The sequence below is a fragment of the Schistocerca piceifrons genome, chromosome 7 (genome assembly GCF_021461385.2).
Source record: "Schistocerca piceifrons isolate TAMUIC-IGC-003096 chromosome 7, iqSchPice1.1, whole genome shotgun sequence".
NCBI classification, from domain to species: domain Eukaryota; kingdom Metazoa; phylum Arthropoda; class Insecta; order Orthoptera; family Acrididae; genus Schistocerca; species Schistocerca piceifrons.
Genome location: NC_060144.1, coordinates 281,765,465 through 281,785,566, shown reverse-complemented (window position 1 = coordinate 281,785,566; position 20,102 = coordinate 281,765,465). Strand labels below are relative to the sequence as shown.

Below are 20,102 nucleotides of genomic sequence, written 5' to 3'. Positions count from 1 at the left end.
TTCTGCGTTAAATAAGCGCAGAAATCAACGTGGGACTTTCGAGGAATGCAATACTGGGACAGTGTGGCGAAATTTAGCGTTCATGGGCTGTGGCTACAGACGAGTGACGCGAGTGCTTTTGCTAAGAGCATGACACCGCCCGCTGCGCCCCTCCTGGACTCGTGACCATTTCGGTTGAATGTGAGACGACTCGAAAACCGTGGTCTGGTTAGATGAGTCTCGATTTCGGGTAGTAAGAGCTGATGGCAGCGTTCGAATGTGACGCAGACTCCAAGAAACCATGGACCCAAGTTGTCAACAAGGCACTGTGCAAGCTGGTGGTAGCTTCATAATGGTGTGGTCTGTATTTAAGTGGAATGGACTGGGTCCTCTAGTCCCAATGAACCGATCATTGATGAGAAATGGTTACGTGCGGATACTTGAAGACCTCTTGCAGCCTTTCATTGACATCATGTTTGCAAACAACGATCCGCCGTGTCACCCTGCCACAACGGGTCGCGATTGGTTTGAAGAAGGCTCTGGACAATTCAAGCGAATGTTGTGGCCATCCAGATCGCCCGACATGAAACCCATCGAACATTTGTGGGACATAATCGAGAAGTCACTTCTCGTACAAAAATCCTGAAGTGATAACACTTTTGGAAATATGGATGGCTATTGAGGCAGCATGGTTTAGTATTTCTGCTCGTGACTTCCAACTACTTTTTGACACTATCGTCACGTCGAGCTCCTGCTCTACGCCAGGAAAAAGAAAGTCAGAGATGATATTAGGAGGTATTCCACGACTTGGTCGCCTCAGTGTAGGGTACAAATACGAGACACGTCATGTAACGTTTCTGATGTGGATTCAGTCTTAATGTAATTGTGAAATATGACGTCTAGTTTTGTGTGTGAATGAGGCAAAAGATTCCGATAATTTCACTAATTAATACTTGGGATCACGCATGTAAGTAGACCTATTGCACTGCAATGTGGTTGAGTTACAGCGAGCTGTGTAATGTTTTATTTACACGTGAAGATGTTGGCAAACAGTGCAGTGCTCTTCCAAATTAGTTTTATTTCACGTGCTCAAAAATGACTTGTGGTCAAAATTAGGTACTCGCACGTTTTAAATAAAGAGTGTTTGAATTGCAGCATTTATCGGACCATGGTTTCTTCTAGAATCTAGAGACGTTTAAGAATAGAGTGAAAAATTTTTTTACTTAGGAAAGAAGATTGCAGAGAAAGTCTGAGGTAATATCAGATTATAGTGCCGCAGTGGAGGGAGTTTTTCTAATTTATTTCTACGAAAGGTTGAAGAAAAGTAAAATGGAAGTTGATGTAGGTAATGATGTTGTTCTGGATTGAATAGGGGAGTGTAAAATGTATGATGAACCGTTACCACCACGTAGGTCTATTAATGGGACTTTGATTTATGCGTTAACAAGTAGGAACTTGTTTTGAGTACGCAAGAGAAGTAATGGAGAACATTGTGTGTAACAACTATGAGGATTTGAAACAGTTTAGAAAGAGGTGTGTGGCATCAAAGTATTCGACGGAACTGAAGAAAAAGGCTGACGCTTATACAATACTAAAGAATACCCAGTGATAGCCATTTCGGAAATCAGTTACAGCAAAATAATTAATAAGTAAACAGAATAATGAATTTAGCGGTAGCGTTAATATTTACAGCGACATACTGGGGCATCTTCCTGTTTATTTCCTCCAGCTAATATCATCCGAAAACCAGCTAATTGAATAGTGTGATTTAAAATCGCTGCTACCTTAATACAAGCAATGCAAAGTTTGGTATTTACTCGGTATAGTAGAGAAGTGATGTTCATAGGCTGGTTCCTGTGGCTCTGGAACATTAGACTTGTGGGAAGCGTTTTTGTCTTGCTGTATAGAGCGTGTCGCAGTTATATTCTACTGTGGCTTCTTTGGTGAAGGTGCCGTGAACAAGTTCCTTTTGGATACCATTTAGACACCTAAATTCAAAGCAAATCGTCTGAAAATTTGAAAAACGTTAAAAATGGTTCGACATAATGATAAAAGTATTGCAATATAACGTCGGGTAGAGAAACAGGTCTTTAGAGATGATGCATGACTTCGGAGTGGACGAATAAAGGGAAAAGACATCGATTTGAAGCCAGCATCCCAGTTATATGAATCTGTTGGTATAAGCTCAATACCAGGTTTTCTTTATTTTCTATTGGTTATTTAGTGTACAACAGTGATTCAGATTCCTCCCCCAGCCCGAGTATCGCTGTGGAGGAAAGGTCAGAGACACTTGGGCTTCATACCGAGGCCGCAACCAGTTACCGCCGAGTGCACGTCACGTGGGCTCGTCCAATGACGTTGCAATGTCCGTAAATACCGTGGTGCCGCACTTGACCGGCAGTTTTCGTATGAGGTTTCCGGAACGCGCTACCGATAGCAGTGTGGCGGACAGTGGTTCAAATGGCTCTGAGAACTATACGACTTAACTTCTGAGGTCATCAGTCGCCTAGAACTTAGAACTAATTAAACATAACTAACCTAAGGACATCACACACATCCATTCCCGAGGCAGGATTCGAACCTGCGACTGCAGCGGTCGCTCGGTTCCAGACTGTAGCGTCTAGAACCGCACGGCCACTCCGGCCGGCGGCGGACAGTGGCTGGGTTCACGTTTTTCGATTCAGATCACTGCTTGGACTGTTTGTAACTTTCGCCACGCTCTGCACTTTGCTTCTAGCTAGCCGTTTACTTCATGAATTCCACTGCCATCTCTCGCAGTATTCACTCGTCTATCTGTGCGTCACAGATAGTGTGCGTGACCAAAGACTCGGCTCTGTCCACGCCGAACAGAATAGAAAAATATGCTTAAATGTCGCTTACGTTCAATTGAGAAAGAGATGGCCCCTTTCCTTCTCCGTCATTGTCAATACCTATGTTGTACTGCGTCTCGCTAGAGCGCGCCATCGCGAGGTCGTGAAGCACCTCTTTCCTGTCTTTCCGCACAAGTATATGTCTGGTTTACTCTTATGTGGCTTTACACAGCCACTCCCCCACGCCGCATCCCACAACTCGAAGTATCGTAAAAAGACTGGCCATAAAATGTGCTTTGGGAGATGTGGTTTCCGGTGAGTTAATCCGCTATACAGCCGATAACTACATGTTAACAATACAAATGGGTATTATGCTAGTGTCTGTTCATTACACTCAGTCCCGTCACTGAAGAATCACCTTTAGCAACGCGGACTGCTGCTGAGGGTGTCAGTGAGCTTCTGGAAGGTACCGACAATGACGTGGAGCCATGCCATGCCGTGGGGAGCTGCTTTAGTTTCTCGATTGAGGATTCATTGCGAGAACAGCTCTATCGGGGTGGTCCCACAGATTCTCGATATTGTATACACCCGGAGTGTACGGTTAACTCATCGTGGTGCTATTCTAAACACGCACGTACACTGCGAGCTGTGTGATGGCTTGCATTATCCCACTGGTAATGCCGTCGTGTCGAGGAGAAACAAACAGCATTTAGTGGTGGACATGATCCCCCAAGGATAGAAGCATATTTATATTGATAAATTGTACCTTCTCGAAAGACCAGGTCACCGAGGCAAAGACACGAAAACATTTCTCAGACTATAATGCTCCCTCATTCGGCCTGGAACGCTCTGAAGATTGTTACAGGGTGATTCTCCTGAAAAGGCTACCTGTCGCCACTTAGAGGACGTCCAACTGCGGCATTGGCGTGCAAATTCCAGCCTTCATCGCCGATAAACAGCAGTCAGTGTGGGCGCAAGAACAAGACGCCTGCTGTGGAGGCCCGTATGCTGAACGGTCGTTGAGGATACATTGTGGTAGCCCCTTGGTTCATCTGGGAGATCATCTGCTCAACAGTCGCACGTCTATTCGTCTGTGCGCATACTAGTAACCGTCGTCGACTACGGCCCGTGGTGTACCACAGTTGCCTCGTTGTCGGTTTTGCGTAGCGCCATTTTGCCATACACAGTATACTTTAACCACGGTGGTATGCAAACAGTTTAAAATCTTAGCCATTATGAAAATTGTTCCACCTGTTCCCGAAAGCCTTGGACGTTAGATAAATCGTTCATTTTCCGTATTGCGAGAAAGACTGCCCTGTTTTTCCGCTTCCCAACGATAGTCTTTAAACACCCTGCACTGCTAGTGCTGCCAGATGCCGTTTGTGAGTGGTTATTGCAAGTTGACGTCGTACATGGGTGGTGGTCAAATTGATGTTACTGGACTGTGTAATTTACAGACCCTTTTTAGATTTGGAAAAATCTTTCTGGGACAAAATAGGCTACTTCAGGTCAGGACCGAGAGAGGTGGTGCAGTGGTTAGCTCACTGGACTCGGATTCGGCAGGACGATACTTCAAACCCGCGTCGGGCAATCCTGATTTAGGTTTTCCGTGATTTACCTAAATCGCTTCACGGAAATACAGGGATGGTTCCTTTGGAAGGGTAAGGCCGACTTCCTCGCCCATCCTTCCCCATCCTTCCCTAATCCGACGGGATCTATGACCTCGGTGTTTGGTCCCCTCTCTCAAATCAATTGACCACTCGATTTCAGAATAGACGTAAATTAAAGGAAACTCACTGCTATATCTATTACATCCGCTTATAAGAACCGTTGGAGACAGATCAGTTTGCACTTACAAGGGGAGGTAATGACGTTGGAATCACAGGTGTACTTCACACTTTACACATCTTTCGTAGGCAATTAAAACAGAATAATGTGCAAGTAGTAAGGTGGACAACTCCGGCAATTCCGAGAAAATTGCAAGGGAAATTTTACGCGTCTATTATGTGGCTTATGCATCTGTCCATAGGTGCCTCACGTTGAGAGTTCATGCTAGTCACGTGATCAGCGTTCGTGCTTCGTAAGACAAACATGCATGAAGCGAAGGATCGACTCCCACTCAAACTTTAATATATATTTTTTTTTATTTCGTCACTGGTCACATTATTTAAGTTTCAAGATGTCAACGGGGTGTGTTTTCCCTTAGAAACTCTGGACATTCCCTTTAAATGCGGGAAAACTGCATCCATTCCATGTAGTAAATGCGTTTCAGTCTGTGTTTTCCAAGTGTATGTGACGAAGACCAGCTTGATGTCGAGACCACATCCGGCAAGTAACTGTACATTGCTATTGTGGTCTGGCACATTGTGACCTACTGTATTGCAGATTGTGAACAACGTCATTCACATCATTGTTTATCAAAGTTTGACTTGGGCTTTCCAACCCTGTCTCTCGTCACTGAATGTTTAATTAAAAATAATAAATGGTCAAATAAGACTTGAAACTCACTACAACTTGATGAAAATCCACATGATTCTTTTTCATTATGTCACCTCTCAAACGTCCTATAAATTAAATTATGTGACCAGTGAAGAAAGAAATATAGTTTTTCAGTTAGTGTTAGTAGGAATCGAACTGTCGTCATGTGCACGCCCTGCCCACAGTGCCCCATCACTAACCACTTGACCATAACGACTTCTAACGGCCGATAACTTCCCACACATACATCAGTTACATAACAGACGTGTAAAACTTCTCTTGCGATTTTCTCGGAATTACTGGAATAGTGCACCTCGCTATATGCACATTATATTGTTTTAATGACCTACTAAAGATGTACAAAATTTGAATAATTCCGTGTTTCCAGCGTCGTGGCCTCCCCTTGTTACTTGATACTCTGTTGATGTTTAAGGTAAAGGTTTTAAAATTTTGATAGGTCATAAATGTCTTTCGTAGTTTTGAACTATTTTTCATAATTTCCGTGTCTATACTTGTTGTTCATGATCTTATCATGGATTTGGATTTTGGACTCAGAGTGAGATTAGGCTTCGCTTCTATTTTCCAAGATTAGCGCTTAGTTCCGGTCGACCCCACATTCCCCAACTTCTGTGCTTTCTTTCGTCGCTTACGATTGCCCGTAGGCAATTGACGTCCATCGTGGATGTATTATCCAGTGGCGTCCGGAGCACTGCCCATCGCGTCACCATGAGTGACCACCACCGCAGACATTTCAGAGTTGGTTGTTGTAAACTGTACGATTTCGATTGCGATTGAAATGTCTTTTCGAGAGTCTGTTTGTTTACTATTTGTTGCCTCGCATATACTAGTAACAGCTGTATATTCAAATATACTACTGGCATGGGAGTCACTGTCAAGTAAAGGGTCAGTTTCTTTGTTTCTAAATCGGCCTGACTTACCATGTACACCCTAAGACGGAGAGACACGTTCGACTGAAACACTTCGAACATCGTCACTGCATTCAGGATTATTGTTCACTATCCTGGGATCATAAACAGCAAATGAATTACTTTCTGCTGCTGTGGCACTGTTTTCCATATGTGAGATCTGAAAATAAGGGTTTTCGTTTAGGTAGGTTGAGTTCAAGGAAGAAATTCTATCTGGGAGTCTTGCTTATGGAGATCTGTTTCATTACATATGAAACACGCTGGCAGCTACCCCATGTATGTAATGTATGCCTGAGAGTCCCCGATGCGGATGTTAAACACAGGTGCATTTGTCAAGTTGACTTTGGCTGGACTGACGGTAAACGTATCGATAGACTCTGTTGCTAATGTTAACTCACGGATTGCTCTCTCGCACTCGTGTACTAAATTAGATCAATTTTTAAAGACTGGATAAACTCGATAGTATTCAATTGCACAGTGTCTACGTGCTCTATTGCTAGTTTCGTATAGGTGGTTATCCCTCTCTGGATTTCTAGAGTTGTTGGCCGCTCGTTGTTCCTGTCAAATTCCAGTTTCACAATATTCTTCCCGGGGGGAATTTTTCCATTGTTGTTTATAATTTATACTGTTCCGCACACTTAGGAAAGCACAAAGATTACCACGTTTCGCGTAACGCAGGTGCGTAGTAGACGCTACGCCGGTCGACACCCATTACAAACGATCTATAAACACCGGGTGTAGCACAAACAAGCAAACACCACGTGACCGACTGCTACGGCTCACATGGCGGCACTGAGCTACCTCCTCAGAGATTTACGCTGAGGTAACAAAAGTCAAGGGATACCTCCTAATATCGTGTCGGACCTTCTTTGCCCAGCTTAGTGCAGCAACTGGACTCAACAAATCGCTGGAAGTCCCCTGCATATATACTGAGCCATGCTGCCCCTGCAGGCGTCCATAGGAAAGTGTTGTCGGCGCAGGATCTTGTGTACGAACTAACCTTTCGATTACACCCCACAAACGCTCGATGGGATTCTTTTCCGGAGAGCTGGGTGTCCAGATTGTTCTTCAAACCTGTCGCGAACAATTGTGGCCCAGTAACATTGCGCATTTTCGTCCATATATATTCCATGGTTATTTGGGAACCTCAAGTATATGAATAGCTGCAGACGGTCTCCAGGTAGGCGAACACAACCATTTACAGTCAATGATTGATTCAATTGGATCAGAGAATGCTGTTCAATTTATGCAATTACAGGCCACACCAATATGGAGCACCAACAGTTTGTACAGCGCCTTGTTGACGACCTGGGTCCTTGGCTTCGTGGGGGCTGTGCCACACTCGAAACCTACAAAGCGCTCTTACCAACTGAAATCAGGACTCATCTGACCAGGTGACGGTTAAACCGATACAGTCACGAGCCCTGGAGAGGCGCAGCAGGCGGTGTCGTGCTGTTAGCAAAGGCGTTCGCGTCGGTCGTCTGCTGCCATAGCCCATAAAGCCAAATAGCAGTGCACTCTCCTAACTGATACGTTCGTCTTACGTCCCACATGGATTTCTGCGATTATTTCACACAGTGTTGCTTGTCTGTCTGCAGTGACAACTCTACGTAAACGCTGCTGCCTTCGGTCGTTAAGTGAAGGCCGCGGGCCACTGTGTTGTCAATGGTGAGGGATAATGCCTGAAATTTGATATTCTCGGCATGGGCGTGACGCTGTGTATCAAGGAATACTGAAATCTCTAAGGATTTCGAAAATGGATTGTCCCATGCGTCTAGTTCCGTCTACACTTCCACGGAAAGTTTGTTAATTCGCCTTGTGCGGTCATAATCATGCTGGAAACATTTCTACATGAATGACCTGAGTACAAACGACAGCCCCGGCATTGCACTCTCCTTTTATACTTTGTGTAAGCGACACTACCGCATATCGCCTTCTACCTTACAAATTTCTTACCAATGTCTAAACCATGCCTCCGCAATATTTTGTGTAACGGGAGAGTTAGTCCCACAAGTTTTTCTGGAGAACTTCTGAGAAGTTTGGAAAGTGTGTTGTGAGGTTCTGGGGGAAGTAAATTTGTGAGGACGAATCGCGTGCCGTGCGGTGGTATGCAGTTCTCAGAGCACTTGCCTCCGAAGGGCAAAGGGCCCAGGTTCGAGTTCCGTTCGGGCAGATAGTTTTAATCAGCCAGTAAGTTTGGTTCATTTTGCTGTAACATTCGTTTCAGAATTATTTGGAAGACTTGAGAAGAGATTAGTTTTGACACGTTGTGTTGTCATGAAATCTGTGTAATTGTCGACGGTCATTTTATCGACAATCCTCTAACCACTCATGAATCTGACTAGCGTGGTTTGATTTCAGAGCTGTGAAACAGGCGAGGCTGGAGCGCCTCGTGGCCTTCTGGACGCTTCAGCAATCAGTGGAGAAAGGTCGGACGTGGAGAGCGTGGACAGCGTTTTGCTGGGGTAGGACTCTCGTGAGCGGCCAGTAGTAGGGCACTATAAATACGGAAATTTGACTGTGTTATGTCGCCAGGATTTAGTCTTAGATATGACGACTGGGTTAGCTGGATTTATTGAGGACGCTGCCGTGGAGTTCGCTATGTTATGCAAACCTAACTGCATCTGCCCCAGTTTTCATTATTCAATTTGAAGCGGAGCAGACAGGCTTTTAATAACGTTTTGTAAGGTTATCATATTATTTGTGTTAATTTCACTGATAATACAATGCTCAATTTTAAACCTATGTTGTAGTTATGCTGGCTACCTTATTCAGTTATCCTTCTAATTATTTCGTTAATTCAAATTCTTTTATCAGATACTTATTTATTTACATAATTACATGTTTTAAGTGTGACCGGTGCTCGGAAGTACAACCATTCGATAAAACAACGAGTGCTATTACAAGTACGAAAAACATAGTGGCCCTGATTCGCCCATCAGAGTCAGTACCAAACAAGTGTTGAACGTGAGGGACATCAGATGTAAAAGTATATGATTTTATTTCTGACATAAACTCACTCAGTACTTCAACAGCGGCGCCGATGAGGTTGTAGGTCACCTCGTCTTCGTAGATCTGTCTCACCAGAAACTGGCCGTCCATCACCACGTCGGCATTTTTCCTGCAACACAAAGTATCTTTAGAAATATTCCATGGAGATAAATTGATCACATGAAAAAAACCGAACTGCAAAATAGATTTTCAATTTCTTTTAGCACCAGAGAACAATATTGGCATCGGTAAACAAACTTCGCATCACGCTATGCGTATGAGGTTCGTAACTTAACTAGGAAGCCACTGCTTTCGTAAACCAGGAGCAGCAGCCTGAAGTGACTTCTACATATATATAGGCTGTCTCTGAAGGAACAGCAAATATTTTCGGACGTAGTAATATAGAATAATTCTAATAAAGGATTCAATGTAATATGTGTCCATTGGTTACGGAGATACAACTCTTACAATGACAAGTAAACAAATACTCACAGAACGCAGATGATTAAGTTCAAATTAGTTTGCCGTAATTCTACCATTAACCGCAGCGCACTTCCGAATTTTCTTGACAACACCAAGGACAGCTTTTCTGAGGTCGTCTTGGCGTTCTTTTAATGACCGCAGCACTATTCATAACCCTATCAATTCGTCTATTGTGAGTGTCGTTTCTTTACGGACCTCGTCTTTCAACCATCCCCAAAGGCAGAAATCTAAAGCTGTTAGGTTCGGGTGCTTCAAATGGTTCAAATGGCTCTGAGCACTATGGGACTTAACATCTGAGGTCGTGATGGCTCTGAGAACTTAGAACTACTTAAACCTAACTAACCTAAGGACATCACACACATCCATGCCCGAGGCAGGATTCGAACCTGCGACCGTAGCGGTCGCGCGGTTCCAGACTGAAGCGCCTAAACCACTCAGCCACACCGGCCGGCTCGGGTACTTCGGTGGTCAAGAAACTTTACCATATCTGCCGATTTATCTTCCGTGGAATGTTAGGTGTAGATGATGTTTTTCCTGACCATTAGAATGCGCAGGGGCACCGTCATGCTGAAAGAATGTACGTATCCTTTTAGCCAATGGAGCTTCTTTAGTAATACTGGAAACTCGTTTCTAAAACTTTACCTAAGGGGCCATCTAAGACGACGCGGGAACTTAAGAGGCAGCTCAGCTGATTGCCTACCATACTACGCGACACATTTACAGAGAAGCTCTCTTGAAAACGTGTCTCCACAAAGGCATGTAGCTTATCAGTGAGCTACCGATGTGAGATACGGATATTATTCATACCGACACGAGTGAAAGCGTCATCAATAAACAGTATTAATCTGGTATTTCTAGGCAGTTTACTTGATAATGGCAAAACTCTTATCGTGTACCTTCATCTTCTCGAATGCATTAAATTTGATGTAACTGATAATGATAGAGGCCGTTTATGTATAGTGTCCAAAACAACCATTCTCATAACAAAACTGCGAAGTTTTTCTTCTCATCGGTTCCAAATGTCTTTGGGGGCACTGAATCCGAATTTCACGTTGGGTGCCTTGTCGGAGGTCAGCTCCACAACGAAAAACGCAAAAAACCTCAAACGTTTCCCACTTTTTTCTGTTTTTTATTTATCTCGAGAACTATGCTTTCCGATGTTGACTATACCAAATTAAAGTTGTTAAAGCAGACAAGTTTGCTTCTCTGACTCGTGGTGATGGTACTAGAGCGCGTGATGTTTTTAGTTCTTCTGCGAAATCGCTACAAACGCCCACTCCCACCTCTACAACTCGACGGATATATTGGTTATCAACAAGAATCCATACACTAACTGAAAGTACATTAAATTTTCCGCAAGAGACCGTCTGCAAAATTTAATTTTGTCTTAAGAGGCGAGAGAGCAAAGTGAAAATTACTATAAAAGCGTTCTGCGCCTTGTAGCCAAACGATCTCTCCCATCAGTCTCTCACTGGCACTATACTTTCTGTGTGTTACACTTCAAAGATGTTGTTTTGAATGAACCGATTGAAAGCATGCCAGATGAATGCATCAATAAATTACGAGGGCTGTTAAGTAAGTAATGCTACACACTTTTTTCTGAAAGCAGGTTGGTTTTATTCTGGATTGCGGTACACCATATTATACCCTATTCTTTTGGCTACAAAACCCTATTTTTGAACATAATCTATGTTCAATATGACGGCCTTACGCCATATTACTGGGAGGACCCGTATACCCACATGGTACCACTCCACTGGTGGTCTTCGAAGCCAACTTCTTGAAGCATCAAGAACCTCCAATTCATCCACGTACAGCTTCATGCGGAGTACATCGTTCATTGGGCCAAATAGATGGAAGGTGCGAGGTCCGGGATCTAGCGTGCATAAGGAGGAACAGTCCAATGGAATTTCGTGAGCCCCTCTCGGATGTGCAGACTTGTGTGAGGATTGGCATTGTTACGGAGAAGTGTGCGCTGATATGAAATCTCCTGGCAGATTAAAACTGTGTGCTGGGCCAAGACTCGAACTCTGGACCTTTGCCATTCGTGGGCAAGTACTCCATCGACAGCGCACAGTTTTAATCTGATTGAAAGATTTATTCTCGTTTTGTTTTTCAATAATACTTAGACTTCGGTTAAGTATGTGACGAAATTCTTATCACTCTCGTAATGGCTAACACGGTTCCTCACCCACGGTGAGTTTTTCCCAAGCCTCATAGTCTTACTCGTGACATAAAATCTTAAGTGTATTCTACAATTCATTACATATACTGATACTTCACATCTCCATATCCAGAGGGGGTGGACGAATGGTCACGTAACGCCAACAAAAAATATTTTTTTTACCGATAAAGGAACTATGTACTTTTTCGTTGTAATTAAACTTTCGGTACTTGAAAGAGCCCTCACGAAAAACGAATGAACGTAGGACAATGAAACTTCGTGGAAATATTTATAAGAACGAGTAAACCACTGAAAGAAACGCATTTTTAATTCCACATGAGAGGGTACCATTTGTCAATTGCTTACCGTGTTTATGTTGCAGGTCGCAAATGTTGCTCAGTGTGACAACCATTCCCATCCACGACAGGACGGAACGCCACTAGGGACACTATTTTACAGTAGTTCTCAGAACTTTTCCATCGATGGACGATGGATGTTCAGTTATCGTGATACAGCTCGTGCACTGCCGGTTTCTAGATCGTCCACCTCCTTCAGCATTTTCAGTCACGGCAACAGCACCTTCTTCAATAATTTGTGGCGCAATCGGCCGTTGGCCACACACTGCATCCAGCATTCTCAGCCATGGCAACAACAGCATCTTGAACAATTTGTGGCGCGATTGGCCGCCGTCCTCTTCCAGGAGCAACCCCCAAATCGCTAGTTGATTCGAACGTCCGAATCGTTTTCTTCAACCCCAGTGAGGAGATAGGGTCTATCCGTATTTCTTCAGGGCGTCGATGGTCCCGAAGAGCAGTATCACTACTGCTGTTGTCTTGATAGTACAGCATTACGAATAAAACCCTCCTCATCTTGTCCATCCCCCTGCTGACTGTCTACAACTGTAATGCACACTAATTCTTATGTTTCAACCATTCTTCGGTGTACCAGTACCGGCGCCTACTGGCGAATCATGATACTAACGTTGCTAACGAAACAAGTCCTACAGCACGCACTCTGAACACTATTCCTGTAAAGTTGTGTACCCATACAATCAATAGATTTTCCGTCTATACTGGAGAGCAGCACACAAGAAAACGTCATAAAAGATGCTCTTATAAATATTTACATCTGATACCGAGAATAAATTCACGAAATGCGTCGTGCTAAGCATAAGAAAAACCGTAAATGGAGGAGTATTGCATTATGTAACTCATGAATGACACAGTTGCACGCTTTCCAAAAACATCGATTATGTCGAATGCAGTATAGAAGGGCGTACTGCAAACCAGCGTCTCCGAATTTCTTATGTAGAAACTCTTAGATCCTCCTTAGAAAAAAATTATATTCTACATCTATATTCTTCATGTCTACATATTTACACTACTGGCCTTTGAAATTGCTACACCAAGAAGAAATGCAGATGATAAACGGGTATTCATTGGACAAATATATTATACTAGAACTGACATGTGATTACATGTTCACGCAATTTGGGTGCATAGATCCTCAGAAATCAGTACGCAGAACAACCACCTCTGGCCGTAATAAAGGGGCTTGATACGCCTGGGCATTGAGTCAAACAGAGCTTAGATGGTGTGTACAGGTACAGTTGCCCATGCAGCTTCAACACGATACCACAGTTCATCAAGAGTAGTGACTGGCGTATTGTGACGAGCCAGTTGCTCGGCCAACATTAACCAGACATTTTCAATTGGTGAGAGATCTCGAGAATGTGCTGGGCAGGGCAGCAATCGAACATTTTCTGTATCCAGAAAGACCCGCACAGGACCTGTAACATGCAGTCGTGCATTATCCTGCTGAAATGTAGGGTTTCGCAGGGATCGAATGGAGGGTAGAGCCACGGGTCGTAACACATCTGAAATGTAACGTCCACTGTTCAAAGGGCCGTCAATGCGAACAAGAGGTGACGTAGACGTGTAACGAATGGCACCCCATACCATCACGCCGGGTAATACGCTAGTATGGCGATGACGAATACACGCTTCCAATGTGCGTTCACCGCGATGGCGCCTAACTCGGATGCAACCATCATGATGCTGTAAACAGAACCTGGATTCATCCATTCATGCACGCAGGTTCGTCGTTGAGTATACCATCGCAGGCGCTCCTGTCTGTGATGCAGCGTCAAGGGTAACTGCAGCCATGGTCTCCGAGCTGATAGTCGATTCTGCTCCAAACGTCGTCGAACTGTTCGTGCAGATGGTTGTTGTCTTGCAAACGTCCCCATGTGTTGACTCAGGGATCGAGACGTGGCTGCACGATCCGTTACAGCCATGCGGATAAGATGCCTGTCATCTCGACTGCTAGTGATCCGAGGCCATTGGGATCCAGCACGCCGTTCCGTATTACCCTCCTGAACCCACCGATTCCATATTCTGCTAACAGCATTGGATCTCGACAAACGCGATGTCGCGATACGATAAACCGCAATCGGTTCAAAATGGTTCAAATGGCTCTGAGCACTATGGGACTTAACATCTATGGTCATCAGTCCCCTAGAACTTAGAACTACTTAAACCTAACTAACCTAGGGACAGCACACAACACCCAGCCATCACGAGGCAGAGAAAATCCCTGACCCCGCCGGGAATCGAACCCGGGAACCCGGGCGTGGGAAGCGAGAACGCTACCGCACGACCACGAGAAAACCGCAATCGGGATAGGCTGCAATCCGACCTTTATCAAAGTCGGAAACGATGCATCACAACAACGTTTCACCAGGCAACGCCGGTAAACTGCTGTTTGTGTATGAGAAATCGGTTGGAAACTTTCCTCATGTCAGCACGTTGTTGGTGTCGCCACCGGCGCCAACCTTGTATGAATGCTCTGAAAAGCTAAGCATTTGCATATCATAGCATCTTCTTCCCGTCGGTTAAATTTCGCTTCTGTAGCACGTCATCATCGAGATGTAGCAATTTTAATGGCCAGTAGTGTATTTACCAACATAGTCACCCTGGCGATTAACACATTTCTCACAACGAGCGACCATTTCGTTGATACCGACACTGTAGAATGTTTGTCTTTGTTGACGGATTCACAATCTTACGTCTTCTTCCACCACTTTATCACCTCGAAATTCCTTCAAGGAGTTCTTTACGGTTTGAAAACAGACGAAAATTGGATGGGGCCAAGACAGGAGTTTGTGTGGTGCGGGGGAGGGGGGGGGGATGATCGATGACAGTGAACATAAGGCTTCCGATTGTTGCAGTTGCAAACGACGCAGCGCTCATGTCTGGTCTGGCATAGTCGTGCTGAAGGAGAGGTTGTTCCGTGAGTCGACGAACTCTTCGAATTCGAAACTCGTTTACAGCGTGCTGTTTCTCACGCACGTACATAGTTACGGAACGTACCTCTATGTTACACGCTACAATTTGGAACCTTCTAGCGACAGAAAGCTGCAAGTACGTAGATATAAGAAATGCAAGTGTAGAGTGCTAGTAAGATTTGTTTTATTTAAAAACGCTTAAGCGTTATCACATAAAATATTCGAACACATTACATTTCAGTACGATCTCGTATGTGTTATTTGTACGTGGCAAAATGGCACGTTTGCGCAGGAGGGCTTCCAAAAGTAGGCAGCAGTAAAAACTGTCAGTAAACAAATGAATGAAAAAAATAAGTAGTATACGAGTTGTTAAGAGTAAATAATCACACGAGAAAACATTTCCTTCGCGATTTCCCGTCCCAGGAGCGTCGACACGGATGGAGCGGCTGTAGTCGGACAACACTGCGGTACTCAGTTTGCTCTGAAAAGGCCTTTCGCTTTCCAAAACGTACTGGTGGAACCATTCATGTTAGTGATCCGGGAAGAAGTCCAAATGATCATTCAAGAAATGTAAACTCAAGTGGCATGTTACATCACATAAAGTGTTAGGATCCTTTACAATATCACGATAGTTCTGTCCTATGGTTGCCTATTAAGATCTTACAGACACTTGTAAAAGACAGCCATGCCTCTCTTTCAACATAAAGCTTCAAGAAACTGGTTACCTGACATTATCGCCGTAAACTGCGATACCAGCGTGTTTAGATGATACGGTTTTGAACTGGTCTTGGGAAGAGACATTGATGTTTTATTTTTTTCATAACGAACGAAGTTATACATGAAACGGTAGAAAATCATGTCTTGTAACGAATGAATTGGTGTAATCAGACAAATGTGATATCTTAGCATCACTAAATCACGTAATTGTAATTTAACTGTGGGGTGCCATTTAAATCAACCTCAACATTTTAATACTTTTTTCTGGTCTATTAAATTTTTCATGAATCTAATTTTGTTCCCAAGTAAGACAGACAATCACCGTTAATGTTGAGACAGTAAGGAGCGAGATAATAATACTTACAACTATCTATTTATCGAATCCTGACCATCCGATGCATACTTATTGATGTAGAGGCAGTAAAAAAGGTTTCCATAATAGACACAAAAATGTGTGTGAATTCCTGAGGGACCAAACTGCTGAGGTCATCGGTCCCTAGACTTACACACTACTTAAACTAACTTACGCTAAGAACAACATACACATCCATGCTCGAGAATAGACACACTACCTGTATGAATGATAGTTTGTGATAAGGTTATTCGTGACATGTCAACGAGCACACTATCTAGTCGACTTTATGCCGACACAACTATATAATACAGAATTGACCATTATATATCACAAGAGGCGGGAAGTATTGTATTGCCCACAGAGACGCAATAACAGCAGAATGGGTCGGTCGGAGAGATCATGACTTTCTGAAATCCGATACTAAAATGTAGACTTTCACGGCCGGAAATGTCATGTCCATTATAATTATCCGGCTATTATGCCATGGTCGGACTCGGAATTTAGCGGCAGTCATTAGCGAGCCAGTGGGTGTGTTGGACCTTCCATCGAGCTACTGACCTCCTTGAAGATGTCTCCCGCAGACGGGGACGAAACGTTGGGATTTGACAAAGAATTCACCAGCCGACCACGGCATAACAGTCCGGATAATTATAATGGTTCCTGAAATCCATCAGCGACATTCCAACCCTTCTAGGTGTCCAAGTCAAATGTTGGTGATGTGGTTGTGAAGTGAAAACGCAAAGGAACAACCGCAACAGAACAGAGATCAGGAGAACTGATGTACATACGGAGAGGAACCGACGCGCATTACGGAGAGAGGCTAATAAAGTTACCTCATAAAATCAGCAGAAGAAATCCTGTTATCTCCAAAGTGATAAAAACAGTCCAGCTATCACAATGACTGTGCACAGGCAGATAAAAATAGTGGGGTACAATGGTCGAACAAGTCACATATTTCTGTAGTGAATGCTTATAGACACTTGAGATTATGTAAAGAGCAACGCCACTAGACAGTGGAGAGATGAGTCACGCTACTCCATTTGGCAATCCAATGCAATGGTTTGGGTTTGGCGAACGCCTGTAGAACGCTGAGTATCATCATATGTAGTGTCAACAGTGAAGTAGGGGTAAGGTTGTGTTACGGTATAGAGGTGCTTTTTGTGGTAAGTTGTGGTCCCCTCATTGTGCTTAAGAAAACGCCGTGTGCGGAAAGATGTACGCACACTTGGAGCATTGTGTACTGCATGCAGTAGTGGAACAGTTCGGAGACTATAACTGTCTGTAACAGCATGACATTGCACCCTGTCTTTAAGCAGTATGTGTCCATAGTTTGTGGACAAAAATTCCGGAAATAGGTGGGCCTGCGCAGAGTCACGGCCTGAACCCAATGGAACACCTCTGGAATTTAGAACGTCGACTTCTCTTCAGATCCCAGCGACCGACATCACTACCTTCTCTGATTTCCACTGCTGAGGTAGAATGGGGTAACATTTTTCCATGGAGGTTCAAACATCTCACTGAAAGTGCCCCCGCAGAGAACGAGTAACGATCCTCATGAAGGAGAATAGTTGACACATTACATATTAATTTACGCTAATAGTTGTCCGGATGCAGTGGATCAGATACAGTAAGTTTCTACACTTTCTTAGCCTTAATTTTTCTGTCGGTTCAATTTAAATTGCGCCATGTGTTTATTTAGGGCGTGAATGCAAAAAAAGTGTTCCCGTATGTAACCGCGTCTTGGGTGTAGAGGTACGAGGAATACGCTGTGAATCTCTGACCGTGTTGTAAAGTAAAGTATCTTCATTAAAACGAGGTAGAAATAGACTTACGTGGAAGATATCTCTCTTTATCATGTGTGTGAGTTTGTGTGTATCAAACTCCAGTATTCACTTGTATTGCAGTGTCATTTCATTACGATGGAATACTGTGCCACTTATAATATTTCAGGTTTCAAATTACTGAAAGCAACATGCTCGATTCAAGAACTTTTGTGGATTACTAGCCAGAAGCTATGACTTAACAGGATAATGATAGTACAACCGCGCATGCTGAGGACGTATAGCTCTAGAAGATCGTATTGAAAAAAATCTTGAATGACACACTTTGGCACGCACTTCAGTCGCCTCAAATAACATGGGTAACTACACTAACTGTATTAGCTGATAACGTTACTCTGAAAATTCAAAAATTATCTCTTGTGTGTGTAACGTCAGTGATGCAAGTGCCTTCCAGTTCCGTGTGATTGGTATTTTCGTTCTGTTTCTCAACCGTTATTTTTGTCTTTCTGACGGTGATACCAATCAGAATTGGTATCTGTCCAAAAGACACGGTCTGTAAGTATTCTACACGTTTATAGACGCCGTCACATTGTTTGTACGTGTTTGCGTTCATGCGTTGTGCACCAGTGTGTGTGTGTGTGTGTGTGTGTGTGTGTGTGTGTGTGTGTGAGAGAGAGAGAGAGAGAGAGAGAGAGAGGGAGAGAAGTATGTGCCAATGTGACACTGTGCTCTCCTAATTATCACGTGCGCCTCTGCTTCTTTTGTCTGGCATGGAATGGTTTACGTAACCGATCCTCTACTTGTAGCATATAATGATTTTTATGTTCCACGAAGACACTGATATTATTGCAAATAAATTGTACGATACTAGATATTATTGCAAATAGATTGTACAATACTGATTTAAAGCTCACATTCTTGCTTCACATCACATTTTTTTATTCGCTTTGTGTACGTGAAAACTTGAAAACAGGAAAACACACTATTGTTTACAAACATCTATCGCAATGTAAATTATGTAAGGCTTGTTGACTCAGGAGAGTAATTAAAATACATGCGTACCAAATTAAGCAGGAAAGGGAACTATCGTGGCCCGTGTAATGTGAAGAAGCTCAAGAAAACTACATTAACAACACAGGTTCTTAATTACAGGAGACATCAATTCTATTCTAAATATAACTATGCAAAAACCGTGCAAATTTAGTGCCACAGTAGCAGAACATCCTGTGGAAATATGGCAATTGTAAAACATATTTATGGAATTCGTTACTTACTTTATTTTTTCCCATGTTTCCTCGCCAAACGTTTTCAGTACCAGCAGTTCCAGAGCGTAGTTCACGAAACCATACTGGAAGAAAGAAGAAAGTTGAACTTGGTTTAGTTTTTTTAACTACGCAGGGTCTAAGCGTAATTTCAATGTTGAGTTTAGTACATTGCTAACACTATGGACAATTGAAAAGCTAGGCATTTTGAGGTAATAAGATTTACAAAGACTTTCAGCACGTAGCTACTAATTTCCTTTGCATGCAAACTTTGAGATGTTTCCATTGGATTGTTGTAATTTTTTGTAGTCAGTAGTAAATGAAGTAAGTGTAAGCTTTATTACGTCTTGTACTTTTATTTCCTCCCAAGGATTGAGTAATGTGTGTTGTGTTCCCGATCATGTGTTGCAGCCCTAATTGTGTGGTACACTACGACAACGACCTGTAGTGAAGTTTAAAGAACTGGGAAAACACTTGAAGAAATTACAGAGGAATAGGCAGTAAAAGGGCGTGCATTTTTGCAACAATCTCCAGATTTTACTGATAACTGGTGTCTAATTTGATGTTATACGTAGGAAGAGTGACATTCGCCTCAATTACCATGTCGAGCGATGTTACGTAGCACAGCAGGACAGTGGTTTGCACTGCGGGTTGCCTCCCTGCGGCTGGTAAGGGGCGACTGAGCGCAGTCGCGTGGCTGTCGATATCTGGGCGCCGCTGGTGGCCTCTCTCGGCGCTTCAGGTGTTTCCTGCCGGCGCCGACAGGTGGCAGGAGAAGCTGAAACTGCGGGGTAGCCTGAATTAGCCGTAGCTCGTATCTGGCGTAATCTGGCTACTCGAAACTGTTCTTGAAATATTCCGTGGATATAA

General features: G+C 43.5%; 1 protein-coding gene across 1 annotated transcript in view; it reads right to left on the bottom strand.

The window, feature by feature from the left end:
- LOC124805068 (guanylate cyclase soluble subunit beta-1) overlaps positions 1 to 19,899 on the bottom strand; it is a 214,547-nt gene extending 194,648 nt beyond the window's left edge. Inside the window, exons 1-3 of the mRNA XM_047265492.1 lie at positions 19,833 to 19,899; positions 19,245 to 19,318; positions 9,214 to 9,314 (exon numbers count right to left, since the gene is read on the bottom strand). Coding sequence (XP_047121448.1) covers positions 9,214 to 9,314; positions 19,245 to 19,318; positions 19,833 to 19,835 — 178 coding nt within the window. The 5' untranslated portion in view covers positions 19,836 to 19,899. The remainder of the gene's footprint in view (positions 1 to 9,213; positions 9,315 to 19,244; positions 19,319 to 19,832) is intronic.
- Between the last annotated feature and the right edge of the window lie 203 nt (positions 19,900 to 20,102).